The sequence below is a fragment of the Musa acuminata genome, chromosome BXJ2-1 (genome assembly GCF_036884655.1).
Source record: "Musa acuminata AAA Group cultivar baxijiao chromosome BXJ2-1, Cavendish_Baxijiao_AAA, whole genome shotgun sequence".
Lineage (NCBI taxonomy): Eukaryota > Viridiplantae > Streptophyta > Magnoliopsida > Zingiberales > Musaceae > Musa > Musa acuminata.
The window spans coordinates 8,451,085-8,467,127 of record NC_088338.1 but is presented as its reverse complement, the minus strand read 5'-3'; the positions used below and the strand labels follow the sequence as shown (position 1 = coordinate 8,467,127).

At 38.1% G+C, this 16,043-nt stretch overlaps 2 protein-coding genes across 3 annotated transcripts; both read right to left on the bottom strand.

Annotated features, from left to right (window-relative positions):
• Window positions 1-6,167: 6,167 nt before the first annotated feature.
• LOC135584793 (transcription initiation factor IIB) lies at window positions 6,168-11,642 on the bottom strand. 2 transcript variants are annotated; one of them, XM_065093080.1, is made up of 7 exons: window positions 11,092-11,642; window positions 10,359-10,383; window positions 7,937-8,066; window positions 7,719-7,849; window positions 7,468-7,556; window positions 6,866-6,942; window positions 6,168-6,794 (listed from the first exon to the last, which is right to left on the bottom strand). In XM_065093080.1, exons 1-7 carry the CDS (start codon window positions 11,442-11,444, stop codon window positions 6,661-6,663), a joined length of 939 nt encoding a protein of 312 aa, XP_064949152.1. In that variant the 5' UTR covers window positions 11,445-11,642; the 3' UTR covers window positions 6,168-6,660. The 2 variants fall into 2 exon arrangements, 1 of the variants encoding a protein (XP_064949152.1); XR_010481703.1 differs by lacking the exon at window positions 6,168-6,794 and adding an exon at window positions 7,136-7,256 and having other exon boundaries at window positions 6,907-7,029; window positions 11,092-11,584.
• A 612-nt stretch (window positions 11,643-12,254) lies between these two features.
• Window positions 12,255-16,026, bottom strand: LOC103991713 (uncharacterized). Its single transcript, XM_009411255.3, has 6 exons — window positions 15,630-16,026; window positions 14,680-14,912; window positions 14,334-14,592; window positions 12,744-12,923; window positions 12,515-12,670; window positions 12,255-12,439 (listed from the first exon to the last, which is right to left on the bottom strand). Exons 1-6 carry the CDS (start codon window positions 15,657-15,659, stop codon window positions 12,266-12,268), a joined length of 1,032 nt encoding a protein of 343 aa, XP_009409530.2. The 5' UTR covers window positions 15,660-16,026; the 3' UTR covers window positions 12,255-12,265.
• Window positions 16,027-16,043: the final 17 nt, after the last annotated feature.

The window sequence follows — 16,043 nt, the reverse complement described above, 5'->3', positions numbered from 1 at the left end:
CAACCAGTCGTATGCTACTACTATATCTTGGATTGTATAGCTTTCATCTTATAAATCTCGTCACATGATAGAACCATGAGGTGGTGTGTCAGTTCCGGTTCTTGCATGTCTTGTATTTTTCGGATATTGGATGCCCAATTTGCAGTTTGGTTAAGTTTTTTCCTCTCTTTGTTATATGATGATGATAAGAGATCGAGCTGCCTGTAATCTCAAATGAACACGGAGAGAACTGTGCTACCACCACCACCACCATCTCGTTTTGGCAGCTCCAAGGACAGAGTCCGCCGCCGACGCCGGTCCATCGAGCTGTCCACCGACAAGAGAAGCAAGATGCGACGGATTTATGGTACTGCGTGATGACAGTGGGTCTCGATGCAGAGGAGACGAACGTGGTGGTGCAGATGCTGCCATGGGTATCACCTCCTCCATCGCCGACTCTTCGACGTTTCCAAGCGACAACAAGAACAAGAACATCGCTAACTCTTAAAAGCTTTCAGATGGGACAATTCACTTAGCAGACATCCGACGCATATTCCTTTGAGATCCACAACAAAAGTTGCTTTGCGTCTCTCAATGTAATACATACCCGTGCATGCATCTCTTAATATAATGCATACCATCGTATCGAAGTTTGGGCACCACATTGGAGTGTACTGCTGGCCGCACTCAGGCGAACTGTCATGACAACATACACCGTCTTACTATAGAGCATTCTAGCCACCTAACAACTGTAGAGGATGATAAGGAACCCATGCGTTCCAACCACATCACTTGCCAATTGTTTCATTGAACAACCTAGACATAATTCTTACTACCAAGCTCCGGATGTGTTATGTGTGTGTGTGTATATATATATATATATATATATATATATATATATATATATATATATATATATATATATATATATATATATATATATATATATATCTAAAGTTCTAACATTGATATGATTCAGGGAGTCATCGAGCACATTTCATGTACTTTGCGCAGGGTTTGGAACTCTAAAGTAATAGGAATAGAAAGAAAACACGTGGCAAATGCCAACTCCAACTCAAGTTTGTCTCACAAAAAAGTATTTATCTATAGAGAAAGAAAATACATGTTCTAAAGAACAAAGCTGAGAAAGTGAGCTTTGGTGGGGCAGAGAATGTTACAGTTAAGAGAAGTCATAAAATAATTGATTTGGAAGAGCATGAGATGGGATCTGAGAGATCTTGTCAGCTGGTTGGTTCCCTGTCTCCAGGAACTCGCATCATAATACTCATACAAAAACAACAAACAAAGGTTTTGAATGATCATGACTGGCCATTTTTAAATGTTCTAATGCTAGCTGTTTTCCATGGTGCAGCTACAAAATTAAATGGCAGGAGCCTGATGGTCACTGTAGATCATGCCATGCACTGGAACAACATCAAATTCTAAGTTACGTGTAGTTATTTTTATAGGAATTGTACAAAGATTTCACTGAACAAGTCTCCGATGCGTTCAACTCGATTCTTTGCAGTCATCAGGTGACTTGCAGGCCATGCCCATTAATTCTGTCAGATGAAGGCTTATATGCGTGCGTGAGTGCGTGCGTGTGTGTGTGTGTGTGAGAGAGAGAGAGAGAGAGAGACAGAGATCAGCAGTTCACTGAAGTCCCGTGGTGATCAGACTTCAGTCAAAGGATCCATATGGCAATGTAGCATACAACAACAAGATTGAATCCAGTGCACACACAACATGTATGTTGGGAGGCTTACAAACATAGGTGGAGCATCGGAATCTGCTCAGGCGCGACCAAATCTAATTTACCGGTGCGTAAGCTTCGAGGGTTTATATATAGATATGTGCAAAAGGAGTATTCAAGTAAGCAGAATCGTCTCTTGTGATGAGAACTGCTGGTACGTGAGACGTGCAACTCGACGTGTGCTGCGCATGCATGCATGCATGCATGCATAAAGAATGCGCGGAAACTGATACGTGGGACGTTTAAATGCCAAAACACAATAAACTCGAGCTTTCATAACCACAATCATCGATAGTGTTTCTTCAGACAACAATCGTTCGGACTGAATGAAATTGCGGTGAAACAAAAGTAATACAGTGCGATAAGGAAAAGCCAAATCTGATCTAAACGCAGATGAATACAATACAATAATTAGAAGGAGATAAATGATGATGATGATGATGAAACTTATTATATACGAAAGATGAGAAACCAAGCATCTTAAATCACACACGTTGGATCGATCGAGCCAGATTAGTGGCCCACGCCGGGGCTGTGTCCTGGGTTTGTAGGTCGAACATCGTCGTTGCCCACCAACTGTCCGCTGCCATTGCCATTCTCCTCAGAGGGTGCAACGGTGCCTTCCACCGTTCCTTTGGAACTCATGTCACTCTGTGTCCAGCATCTGCTGCACATACTGGTCTTGGTCTTGGTCTTGGTCTTGTCTTCCTTCAGAGGTCTGCCCTCAGCAGTGAAAGCCACCCCGAGGATAATGAGAATAAGAACAACACACAGCATGGACTTGCTAACAGCCATGAGGATGGGACAGTCTCAGAGAGACAACACAGAGAGGGTGCAGGAAAGATAGGGATGGAGATGGAGATTGAATATGAGATGATTCGTTTCCTCTTCCTAGCCCCTATTTATAGGTGCTCTGCAGATTCTCTTAAAACATGTTGAGCACAAAAATAAAAGCCAAAATATAAGCATGTCATTAATTAGTTTGCATGTGGCCTCTGTGACAACCTACCTATTGTATTGGTTTTGATGCTCTTCTAGCATTAGAAATTTACATTTCAAAGTACATTGTTGTCACAGATGCTTGGTTATTAGTTTCAAGCATCCAAGAATCACATGCAGACTACAACATTTACCAGGTCGATTCATTTAAAGTGGTACTAATTCTTTGCATGTTGTCTTCATCACCTGTGAACTAGAATCAGGAAGCTCTCATTTTCTCTCCCAAGTAGCAGAGCAGGCAGTGTAGATCGAGCTTTGGAGGACCTGAAACGGAGATGGTTGGAGCCGAGAAGTCTCACCGTATAAGTAGAGACTTATACCACAGTCCCAAAGACACTACGCTTTGTTCCCAGATGTGCTGCAACAAAACATGGTCCTTCTTGAAGCGAAGGAAGGTCATTGCAAGGGGGAAGAAAGAGACAGAAGAAGAAGGCTGATAGCAGGTTGGCTTTGAGTTCATCGTTCACATGCTCACCGGACAGCTTAGCCTCTGCGAATATATATAGAACTAGTTTCAGTGGACGTTTCCGGTGAGATCCGAGTAAAGCCTTGCTCGACAGAACCAGCTTTCCAACCAGAACCTGGAGACTGGAGAATATTTTATAGCTGTACCTAAAAGCAATTCCATCGTAAAGCTCCCTGGTCCAGGGAAGGTGCGGGATATTCTCTAGCTACCATTGAGACATTCTGTCGAACAGTTGCTTGCGGTAAGAGATTCCACGCGGATTCCCTTGAAGACTTGTGAAGGAGCTCGAAACTCCAAAGAAAGATTCCAATATGGCAAAAGCTGGCGAAAGGAACAGGTTATCATGTAGGATGGAGGATCCGCAGCCCTGGGTAAGTGTTGTTTATGTAGCCTGATGTCGTCCGAGAGATTCCTCATGCACGGGGGCGACATGGCGATGGAGGCGATCACATGCGGCTTTGTCGAGTTGCGGCGGGATGTGTTCGTGCCCCAAAGACTGCGCGAAGAGCTGCAGTTGGTAGAGACTTGAGAGCCTGACATAGTGCAGAGCCATGCTCGTGTCCTTTTCGGTGGCTTCTCTTCTTCCTTCGCACAGTAGAACTCGGAAGACGAAGCAAAGATTGCAGAGTGCGATGCAGCTTATCGTGGGGTTCTCGCTCGTCAACTTCGTCGCTCACTCGCTGTTCATGTCACACATTGTGATGGTGGTGTCTTAAGATACAAAATATTGCATGATTTCGGGCATGATAAGTGATGCTTCAGCTTTCATGTGCCCACTAATAGCAGATAAGATTTTCTCATGATAGTTAAGGGAATCTGTAGGCAATTAAGGAAATCTATGATAAAAACTCACTGTCTAAATGAACTCATTATCGAAATGAACTATGTAATTACATTTCATAGTTTATCACCACAACACTACCACCAACGAAAGCCACAAATATTGCTAATGCTCACCATTTTGATAGTCTTCTTAATAGGTTTACCAGCCGTAGATGGAACAGAATCTGAAACTTTTCGTTTCTTGAATTGTGGCTTCTCATCGCTCTCATCAAAACTTTCATTAACTTTATTCTTGTTGTGAGACATCTTGTTATCAATTTGAATTTTGTAGAATTCGTATGCGAGAAAGTTTATATAGACCCACAAAAAATTAGATGATGATAGCTTTTATACCATAATGTCGATTCATTAATAGTAGCATGTAAGGAGAAGTTCGAAGATAATAAGAGAAACACTTTATTTTTTGTCATCCTCACAATTGCTATCAATTTTCTAATTTTCTTATCATAAGTCAAGCATTTTTATTATAAAAAATTATATAATATCCTTTTCTACCCGTAATAATAGCATGTAAGGAGAAAACCGAAAATAACAAGGAAAATACTTTGTTTTTTGTTATCCTCATGGTTGTTATCAATTTTCCAAGTTTCTTATCATAAATCAAGCATTTTTTGTCATAAAAAATAGTATAATATTCTTTTCTCATTAGTTGTCCTATACTAATGAGATTTTAATTTAAACTAAGAATAAACATCATATCATCAATAATTTTTTTACTAGATTTAGTGTTCATGACAACTATTCCTTTTCCTTAACTTTACTATCAATTTTCATTTATACTATAGATCTGATTGAATCATCAAGTTTTTGGAATAAACTTTTATCGCTTGTCATATGATTACTATATCCACTATCTAAAAATCAAACAGATCTAAAATATTCTTCATCATATACTATAAAGAAAATATTTTCTTCATCCTTTTTTTCATCATTATTTTTCTCATGATAATTTATTTGATTTTTATTCCAACAATCTTTCTGAAGATGATTATATTATTTATAGTAAGAGCAAATAGAAATATTTAGATTTTTATTTTTGAACCAATAATTTGTTCAATTTTTTTATAACAAAAACATCGATTGGTTTTTTTGTTACCTTCAGTCGAGTTTATCTGACCCTTATTTGATCGATCATGAACTTTGTTATTTTGATCTTTCCCTTAATATTTAGTTTCTAAAAACTTTTTTTAGTCTTTATTCTGATCTATCATTTGAAGAGCATGTTCTAAAGTTTCATATGAAGATTTGTTTATTGTTTGTTTATGAACTAAAAGAAAGCTCATTAATTAATCAATAGATAATATACTTGTATTTTTAGCTTTTTCTATAGCAGCAAAAATCATATCAAATTTTGGACATAAACTTTATAGAACTTTTTCTACTATAGTTTGATCTTTTAGATTTTCCTCGTAATATCTCATTTGATTCACAATAAAAGATATTCTTGAGAAGAAATCAATGATAGATTCAAAAAATTTTATCATAAGAGTTTTGAATTCACATCGAAGAATTTGAAGTTTTGAAAATTTTATTTTGCCTGCACCTCTAAACATAATTTTTAATATTTTTCAAGCTTATGTTAATGTTGATACTATGGGAAAATAAAAGCTCAACTATTGCTTGTTATAACATATCGGGGGCTCTTGCATCTTTCTGTATATTCCCACTCATCTGATTTTTTTATCTTTAATAGGATCTTATAGATCATACCGAAAAAAAACCATCTTTTACCAAATTCCACAATCCATGTAAAATAAATAAAAATTTATTTTAACAACCTAAAATTAATAATTTTCACTTTTGAAGATAGGAAGCAGTAGATGAGGGATGTATTCCTATTAATATTTTAGATTGATTTAAGAACATCTATTTATATTGATTAAAAATATAAAATATAAGTTTTTTAAAATAAAAAAATTATTTTATCTTAATATTTTTTCATCCTAATCTATTTATTTAAATCTAATTTTTTATTTTTTTTTTATTTTATCTGATCTTAATTATTTGAATTAATCTTAACCAGTGACTCTAAAAGAGTAATGATTACTAATCAGCAAACAATGAACTCAAATACACTTTGAACCAAACAAAACCTAAGAAAGTGCACAAAGCATCCCACAAAGTCCAGATAGAAACACTAGATTCTCTTGGGATATATACAAACATCCAAGAACGGAATTCCCACTTTGGATTCTTGGAATCAATAAAAATTACGAGAATACTGACTGAAACACTCGAATCCTATCTAATGACAACACTTTATAGCCAGCAACTTGAACTTTACATGCTTTCGAATCGACAGCAACAAACTTCATTCATACAAGTGATACATGAAAAGTTGTCTACCTCACTGTGTTGGTGTTTTCATCTAAGTTAAACACCTACAGCAGATTGAAGCATCAGTTTAGAAAGGTCAATTCTTTGCAAATCAGATACAACACCTTGGTCGAGAAGTTCCTAGATAAATAAAAGGATCACCGCTCAGTTAATGCTGTTGATCAGGTCAGATCAAGTTCACAACTAAACATTGCATCAGTCGATACTATCATACCATCCATAGCTGGATGTATGATTGTACCTGAAGATGTATCAGGTTTTCGGACACTCTTCTGAGAACAAATTATGGGCTGCAGAGGTTCTTTAGGTCCTCCTCTTTTGCAAAGGAGGTTGGAATGATCCTTGAAGAATAAGGATAGAGATCTTTGTAGGAGTTCCGGATGGTGCCTTCTGCTACTCCGGTTGCCAGGGATATGTCTGCAAGCATAAATATGTTAAAGACACGGAACATGTGAATCACGACAGACGTGAAAACAGGAATGCAAAACCTTTGAGAGGCTTCTTGTCATCTGATAACTGTGTTATCATGTAAATGATAGCCGCTGCAATTGATATAGGACTTCTCCTGCACAAGGTTTCTGCGGTCAGGATCTAATCCCTCTTGTAAAGGCCACAGTTCCACACATAAAACTTAAGAGACAGTGTTAACATTCTGCAAAAAAAAACCCTGTTCTTCACTATGACATCTAACATTCATGTCAAACAAGTACAAATTCTGACTTTTTTAACAACTTGTATTTATCAAATTCCATAGTTACCAGAGTGAATTAGGTGAAGGGTCTATAGCATGTACGACACCATTATCCTATCATAATGTGCCAGCAGCAAGTACATGGCCCACCAGGTGCCTGGTTTATGATATGTTATAGATCTCAAGCTCTTCAGGTACAATACATGAACATCCAAAATGCAATCAATTCAGCTTAGAGAGGAAGAACACATAAATAACAACTAATGAATAGCTGCTGAAGAAATCATTACATAACAGATGACGTTTTACTTTCAAAATAATAACTAATTAGACCAACAAGACTAGAAAGATCCAAAGAAGTTGTCTACTATTCTTATAAGAGCATTTTAAAATCAATACCTTATATCAAGCTCTTCTGACTTCTGGACTGCTTCCTGAGCAGCTTTAACTGCTTGATTTGTCATACCAAGATGTGAACAAAAACGTCTCTGTAAATTCAAGGCCAAAACAGATAGGCAGGTTAAACAAAAAGAATATGTGCTAAAAAATGAAAAGAAACCAGAAAAATAAACAGCGAAAGACAGCTCAGACGAAGTTAAATTTCAATTAAATAGAATGTAACTAATCAAACTAACAATGCTTAAACTAACCAGAAAATCTCCAGCATGAATTGTTCCCATCTCCATTGACTGTCCCATCTCAACTTCAAGCTGTTTTACAATGAACTCCTTAGCCCGACCAATTTCTTTCTTTGCAGCTCCATTGGCAACAGAGCAAATTTCTAGTTGAGGGAATCATATCAGTTAAACTAACAAATATCAAAATAGAAAATAATAATCAGCAAAGAAACTAAAACTAAGCTACAAACCCTTCACAGTTCGAGGCCTGTCTTCCTGTCGGCAAGCAATGTATAGACAAGCAGCTAAAATTGCATCTTGATTTCGCCCTCTAATAGACTTAAGATCTTCAATTTTCTTGTATATCTCATTGGCCCGGTCCTTCAAGAAGACATAAGATGGTCATTAAGGAGTAAGGGACCAAACAAAAAATGCACAAGAACCTCGCCAGCCAAGTCAATAGTTACCTGCCAACAATGATTTCCATAAAGGCTGTTGACAAAGCAAATACTAATGTATAATTTCAGAAAGCACATAATTACCAAAGCAACATAATAACTCATGTATAATCCATGGAGCATGAAAGAAAAAGAGATGAACAAATACTTGAAGAGAACATGTCTAATACAGGTATTACACACATGACAAAGAACCTAAAATGAAGAATTAATTAAAGATTGATATGATCTGATGCTTAGAGTATACTAAAAGTTGCATCGCAAAATTCTTTATGAAACCCTACCACAACCCCAGCATGAACATAAAATGATGGATATAACATATTTCACCCTGATTTTCTGATGAAATGACTGGTGCAATGTTCATGTTACAAAATTGTTATTTTGTAAGCTTAAAGGCTGGTGATGCCAGTAGCACATGCACCACCAGAACTGAGCTTTCAATCAGACCATGAACATTTTAACATATGTATAGGCCCAATTGAATATAACAAACCATCTCATTCTACAATGACAAACAAATGTATCTCTCCATATATTTTGGTATTCCTGGAGAAATGGAGGCAGCACGTAGCAGAAACATATTTCACCCTCGGTTGCATGCTGCCAGGACAAACAAATGTTGCATGTATGCAGTGTTCATTCATTGTGTAAGAAAGGAGCCAGAATGTATGTATCTCTGGCTTTTTACATGTTGGATAAGTGCTCATCAAGTGCATATATTGATGGTATCAATGAGCATCAATTTTGCAATATAATATTTTATTAAAATGATTATCGATTAAGGGTCCAGTGACTTGTCTTAGCATGGACATAATAAAAAAGAAAGTTAGAGAACAATAATTGGTGCAGGAACTTGTAAGTTAACACCAAACAATACAAAACAGTACAAGGGGGACTTCAACGAAATTATACTTCCCGATTATAAATTATCCAACAATTGAAGAACCGAAAACAAAGTCTAATCCAGAACTGAATAAACTAAGCAAAAACTTTAAGATCCAAGACTTAACTAAAATATCAACACATCATAATTAATCAACCAAGTCCCATTTGTCCAGCATGCAAAAATAACAGTTTCCAATTAGTTTAATTGTACATTCTCAACACAATAAAGCTTTTCACTATGCAAGAATAACCCAAGCCATAGAGTCTCCATCCGATGGACCCTAAAAACATTACTACCATGTCCACAAAAGTTCAAAATGAGCACTAAAGCACCCTACATCTGTCATAAGCGACCTAAGAATATCGATGATCATCCTCCACTCCGATTCCTCTGCAGTGAAGAGAGTAAACCTCAAATACCCTGCCGCCTTTAGAAGGTGAAGCTACCAAACCTTTAAATTTCCAGTCAAGCTCTCGCCAATTAAAATTGCTTAAATTGCTTGCTAGGGGTTTATCATCCAATAACTGAGACCCGCAAGTAAACCATTAAAAATAACATCCCAATAATAGACATTTTCTCTAGGTCCAACCATTGGACCCAAGCAGTTTGTATGGATATGAAATAAGGAAGAACTAATAAAAAGCATCAGAAACTCTGCACTGTTGCTTTCTACAACGTCCAAGAATGAAAATCGCTAAACAGTCTACATGGCATCAATATTGACAGCCTCTTAACCGGACCAATGAATCAACCACCTAGCATTTATTCAAGCTAGACAATTCTACTAAAACACAGACCAATATTCATTAATTCTCCAAATTAGATAATATATTTTCCATGCACAACAAATTGAACTGTTGATTGAAACTCAACCACTCTTGACAGATAAGGATACCATTACCAACATAAGTCCCTTGCTTTAACATATATATCATAACCACAAAACAAACCTCTTATAGTTTTTGTTATCATCTTTTTACTTGGATGAATCTAAAAGGCCCACGAAGCCTTACCTTTGTTTTCATCTGACATCGCGAATGATAATGAAGTCCTACAGTCTACTACCTTTTGTCAACACAAAAGGATGACACATGGCTAAAATAAATGACATGACATTGTGGCCGTTGAAATAACCAACTGATTAAAAAAAGTCAGGCACATAGTAAAATTGATTCGATTTGTTAGTGATAATTTATTCGCAAGACAACCAACTCAACCAATTATCACGGATTGAAGCTTCCCAGCAAGATTCGTGCTCTAAAAAATTTATTCCAAGGAAAAGGGTCATAAAACAAAAAAAAAACTACAGAAAGGCAAAATTTGTACCTTGATAGTGGCAACAAGGCCCAACCTGGGACCAAAAAGGAAAAAATGTCAGCACCTGCTTTAGTAATCATTCCATTCAAAGAAATGCATAGCACAAACTAACTGTATCTCGATGTCCATAGATCATGATTCAGAGGGAAAAGACACATGCTTAAGTCAAGGTAGATGAAAAATAGAAAGGATATCACAAATTCAAAAGTTACATGAAGCATTCCACAATTGAAAAGTATTGAGAAGGATGAAAGTTGTTTTTGTATTTATGGTTGGGGAAGAACCAATCAAGCCCATGGATGATGATTGATGATGATTTTAAACTCAGATATTGAAGCAAAATTGTACAAGCCCATGGATGTGTCATGAACAGCAGCAGCAGATTCTGGTCAAAGACAAGTCCTTGGATGTTTTAAGGTTATTATCGCTTGATGATAATTATTTTTGAAAAAAAATCTATTATAATCAGAAATGTGCTCAACTCAAAAATCCATTTTCTAGTTTAGAAAATATCCCACTTTGATATTACTAAAAAATACAAAAAGATTTTCCCTGAAAACAGTCATAAAAGAACACTAGAATCAGATTCATGAGTTCGCGCCCAAAGATCCTCTCTCTTTTAGTCATTATTTCAAAAAAAAAAAAAAAGGACCTTTTTTTTTTTTACATTCCCTCGCGAAACACGGCACCGCTCAATCCAAAATAGCAGCTCAATAAATGGGAAGATGGAGGAAGGGGGGACCTGTCGGCCATGGTGGCGATGGTCTTGAAAGCAAGGATGAGGTTGCGGTCGGGGTTGGCGCCGCGGCTCTGCCACCGGCCGAGGGAGGAGGAGAGGAACTCGGCCTGCGCGCCGTTGGGCTTGGAGATGACGGTGGAGAGGCCACCGTCGGTGAGGAGGGGGTTGGTGGGCCCGCCGACACGAACGGGGTCGTTGTCGGCGGACTCGTTGGCGAAGGTGCGCCACTCCGAGGTCACGTCGATGGAGTGCGCCTCCAGCACCAGCCCGCACTCGGAGCACACCGTGTCCCCCGCCGAGTGGTCGAACACCACCTCCGTGCTCCGCTTGCAGTCGGGGCAGAAAGCGTCCGCCATCAAACCAAAATCCCTCTCCCCGCCCACCTTCTCTTCTTCCTCGATCCCTCCTACCCGCTATCTATCCCTCGTTCGCCCTCTGTTCCCTCGCTTTCGCCCTCGCTCTCAGCTCTTTGGAGAGCAGCTGAGGGTAGGAAGACGCAGCAAAAGCCAGAAGCAACTACAAACAACGAATCGGATATGAGCACAATATCTACATATTTATTTATTAGATAAGTACAATTTTTGTTTTCTTTCTCTTTTTTTTTTGGCCTCGGTAAGGCAGTGGAGGAACTGCGACTCGGATCGCCTGTGGCTCCCAGACAGGGAACTCCTTGTTGTAGATTCCGGAAACCAGAAATCAGTACGTTGAAATGGTCATCCGTCTATTGATTCCTGCTGGCTGTGATTAGATTTCAGCTGAAAGGATCAGACTAAATTGAATGGTTTTGGTTTGAAGCTGAAAGATCATTTCTCTTCATATATATATATATATATATATATATATACACACACGTATGTATATGTATACGTATGTATATGTATACAATATGTATATGTATATGTATATACATACATACATATATATATATATATAGCCCATTACCTAACCCAACACAGCCCATTTGCCCACCCGAAAATATCAGCCCATTAATCCATTCTCAAGGTCTAATAGCTGAGGCCATAATTCGGCCCATAATCAGCCCATACTGGCCTTTTATGCAGCCCATGAGACCAGCCCGTTGACCCAGCCCACTTGGCCGAGCTTGTTGGATCAGCTTACCTTAATGTGGCTGTGTCCTGGAGAATCCAGCTACAACAAGGATCAAATGAAGAACAATCTATAAATCGTAATTGGCATTCAAGAAGCTCCTATACTCCGTTCCTTCAAGAGATCTGTAAACATCATCCCAGTTCTCGACCAACTTGGGCAGTGGTCTTGTGTGAATCTTTACATGTCGACTAACCAGCTTCCTTGGAGGGACTATGAGGAACTCCAGGACATCCATCAGCTTCTGGAGAAGAAAAATGATACATGAGTAATAGTGCAAGATGTAGCTTTGAGCAACGAAGAGCTGCAGACAACTCACTGTTCGATTCTGGACAAGGTCCTCGTAGTACAGAACAATGTGCCGGGTGTTCCTGAAGTGCCCCATGGCATCGGTGATGAACTTGTGTGTGTGCCTGAGAGTTGAAATCAATTCTGAGGTGTTGATCCTGGGCTTGTATCTCGCTAGTATGTTGGCCTGCATTGCAATCACCAAGGTGAAAAAAGAGTATGGACTTTAAAGTGGAAGGTTGTTGATGAGAAGAACTGACCTCGTTTGTTGAATGTACATGAGCTTTGTGAGTCCCATTTAATTGCTTAGTGTTGCGATCATGATCGTTTGCGAGTTGCGAAACCAAACGACGAAGCAAGTTTCTTCTGAACAGGAAAATCAAAGAGACCCCTCTTCGACTGAAGTATTTGGCTACCTTTACATGATTCTCCATAAGGCCCTGTAATATCCATAAAAACTGGAGATGTCAGAGTCAGATTTACAGTATGTCCTTAAAAGTCAATCAAACAAGCTGAGCAAGTTGTACACAAGAAATTCTGTCCTGCAGAATCAAGAGGGTTTACAGTATAATATTACAGCTAGGAAGACACGAGTCCACAATCTATACTATTTCATGAGATAACCCCAACTTTTGGATTTCATTATTACATTTCTGATGTTTTAGAGTCCTCTAAAGTCTAAAGATTAGATCATAAACCTTGTAGTATCCATATTATCTTCTAATATCTTTTGATGCAGTACAGCTGCTGTTACCGAGAAGCCTGTTGCTTCACAGTAATTCATGCTTAATCATGCTTCTATTCCAAATCAACAAAGGAAAAACAATACTTACCAAAGACCAACTACTTCCTAATCCTAATCAAAATTGGACTAATAGAATCCTACTTAAATCCAAACTCTAAATGCCAATAGGTGCCACTTTCCAGACAGTTTGAACCATCAAATTTCCAGCATCAGTTGGGTACAATGTTTAGTAGAATGCTTGAATTTTTCAGTAATAATAACCTTATACATACCTGTCTAGACCAAAAATGTTTTTGAATATTCAAGTCACATAGTATACTCAATGACTAATGTTGTTCTGTTCTCATGTATCGGGAAAACACCAAGTACATCATGCTTTTGTACCTTCAGTTTGCATCTTAAACTGACAGGCTTAAGTAATGGAACTACATTAGCACTTTTTCAGTTTCAACTTGTCCTCAAAATGTTGAATTATGGAATACCTGGTTTTTGGTCAATGGAACATGTTAACTCTTGCTTGAAGCACCTCTCAGTCTAGTTGCCAAATTAGCTTTATTACCTCGAACCAATTACTGTGTTCAAGGTTTATTCATAGAATGTGATCCACCAATTTTCTCATCAAGCTTCAATTGCTTTCTAACTGCTCTAAGTTGAAAATTTCAAGAAACATGCATCCACAGTTGCACCAACTTTCAAGGCCCAAATATAATCCCTACATCGTATCTAATAACAACTCTACGTTCAACTGTTTGATTCCAAAAATTATGATTCATCAGCATTCATTTTTGGAAATTCAACAAATGGTCAAGAAGAAGATGAACCTTGTTAACTGAGGTTCAAGTTAGAAGAAGTTGATTTGTGCTTCCATAGAAATTTGACCAAAGATTTCCAGTTGGAATAATAGAGTAGTTAGATTTTGTATCTGTACGAAGTGTGTGTGTATTTATGTCTCGAAATGTTTGGTCAAATTTCTATGGAAACACAAATCAACTTCTCCGATTGCATAAATGTCAGGTTTCAATTGAACAAGCACATAGCAAGAAACTTAAGCCTGCATCAGATAAAGATAACACACCAAAGAAATTATTTCAGTGATGAATGATACCTGATTAAGCATCCACTTCAAACCAACAGCAGCTGTACAATCATTTTTTGCAGCACTGCTGTACCAATCCAGATTGTAAACTTTGTCCAATGCTCTTATGATTGCCGATATGTTGCCTCTCCTTTCTTTGGAAGAGAAAATCTCCCCGTTAGAACTAATGTTAACATGGCTATTCAAAAGAGTCTCAAACCATCCGCTTCCAGATCTCTGCATGGACACAATAGAAAAAAACCGAACTGGTGTACATGCACATTCATCCCTGATGAATTGATGAATGGTTAGTTAAAATGCTGGCAAAAGCCAAATTAAAACAGATTACCAGGACAAAAGGAAAAACAAAAGACACCTGCTATAAGTATTGGGTTCTGGATAATGCACATATGGGATTTCATAATATGGAATGGCAGGATTTTTGCAAGGTGCTTCCATTATCTCCATCTTCAATTTTCTGGGTCTGCTTTGTATCCCCAGTTGCGTTAAACATACTGAGCAAATATAGACACCACATATCATCACAGCAGCTAACATAAACATCCTCAAAGCATGCGATTTCTTTGGTCCCTTTATGACGAGTGCATCCTGCAATAAATATTAGAGAAAGATACTGGTCGGTGGATAAACAAAACCAGACCATGTACAAAAATAGTCTAGCTATTGCCTATTCTTGTCAAGGATTTTAATTTGGGAAGTACCACACTAGCTAAGTAGGTATAGCTGACGACATATGAAATAAACAGCTCCATGTGAGACTCAAGTGGCATTAATCAGAAAAGAATGACCATTCATAACTAGTAGTTCCAAATTTCAGCAGCACAAAGGATGGTGTTAAATGATGCACTGAAACAATAAAAATAAAGGGAATAATTTGACAGAATCATGTGATAAAAAAAACTGAATAATGACAAGTTAAAACAAGCAAGTCATGAAATAATTTGGTACAGATTGACGTGTTTATTAGCTCAGTTAGGTCACCTGAATCACAATACAGAGTGAAATCCCAGGCAAAGACGGCTTTTCAGATTTAACTGGTAACTATTTCCCGGAACTTGATATGATAAACAAACTTGAGAACCAGCAAGAAACATTTGGAAAGAAGAAGAAAGTTCCAAGAATGACCAGTCAAGGTGAGAAGAAGGAAAAACCTCAAAGCAGCTTCTTTTTTGTTCAGATCAAGCAATGTTCTCAGAGTCATTTGCAGACACAATGAAGTGCAGCTATAACACTGAGATTCTATAGATATATGACAAGGAAAAACGAAACAAAATTCATCAAAAAGCGAGATCAAGGAATGGTCACCTTGTTGAAGAAGAACCGCTGCTCCACCATCTTGTTTTCCCTTTATTTCAACCTTATATTGACTCCCTTCTTCAGAAAGGAGAGGCATTTAAGAATGAGGAGCTCCCATCCCCATTCCCATCTCTCTCGCTCGTCCTCTTTTCCCTCCTTAAAAAATCCCTTCTTTTTTTCTTCAAAGGCGAGGTTTTTAGTAAAGTAGAGGAGCCGGAGGATCGAAAGCCTCTTCCCAGCTCAGTAAACTCTCCTCGTGAGCCACCATCATTACCCCCAGATGCCACCAAAGCGCTCCTCTTTGTTCCCTGTTGTTTCTCCTCGTCAAGAACGAATCTTTACTTCTCCGTCCCCTCTCTATCCCGATTTCTCGACCGTGTCCGACACTACGTCTGTTCTTGAGAGAGAGAGAGAGAGAGAGAG

Excerpts from the sequence above, each read along its gene's own strand:
- LOC103991713 (XM_009411255.3), bottom strand. The coding sequence starts at position 15,659 with ATGGTGGAGCAGCGGTTCTTCTTCAACAAG. Across the intron at positions 14,913-15,629 it reads AGCGGTTCTTCTTCAACAAG|GATGCACTCGTCATAAAGGG; the intron begins GTGACCATTCCT and ends TATTTATTGCAG. Across the intron at positions 12,440-12,514 it reads ACCTTGTCCAGAATCGAACA|AAGCTGATGGATGTCCTGGA; the intron begins GTGAGTTGTCTG and ends TTTCTTCTCCAG.
- LOC135584793 (XM_065093080.1), bottom strand. The coding sequence starts at position 11,444 with ATGGCGGACGCTTTCTGCCCCGACTGCAAGCGGAGCACGGAGGTGGTG. Across the intron at positions 7,557-7,718 it reads TTCATGCTGGAGATTTTCTG|AGACGTTTTTGTTCACATCT; the intron begins GTTAGTTTAAGC and ends TTGAATTTACAG. Across the intron at positions 6,943-7,467 it reads TCAGAAGAGCTTGATATAAG|GAGAAGTCCTATATCAATTG; the intron begins GTATTGATTTTA and ends AACCTTGTGCAG.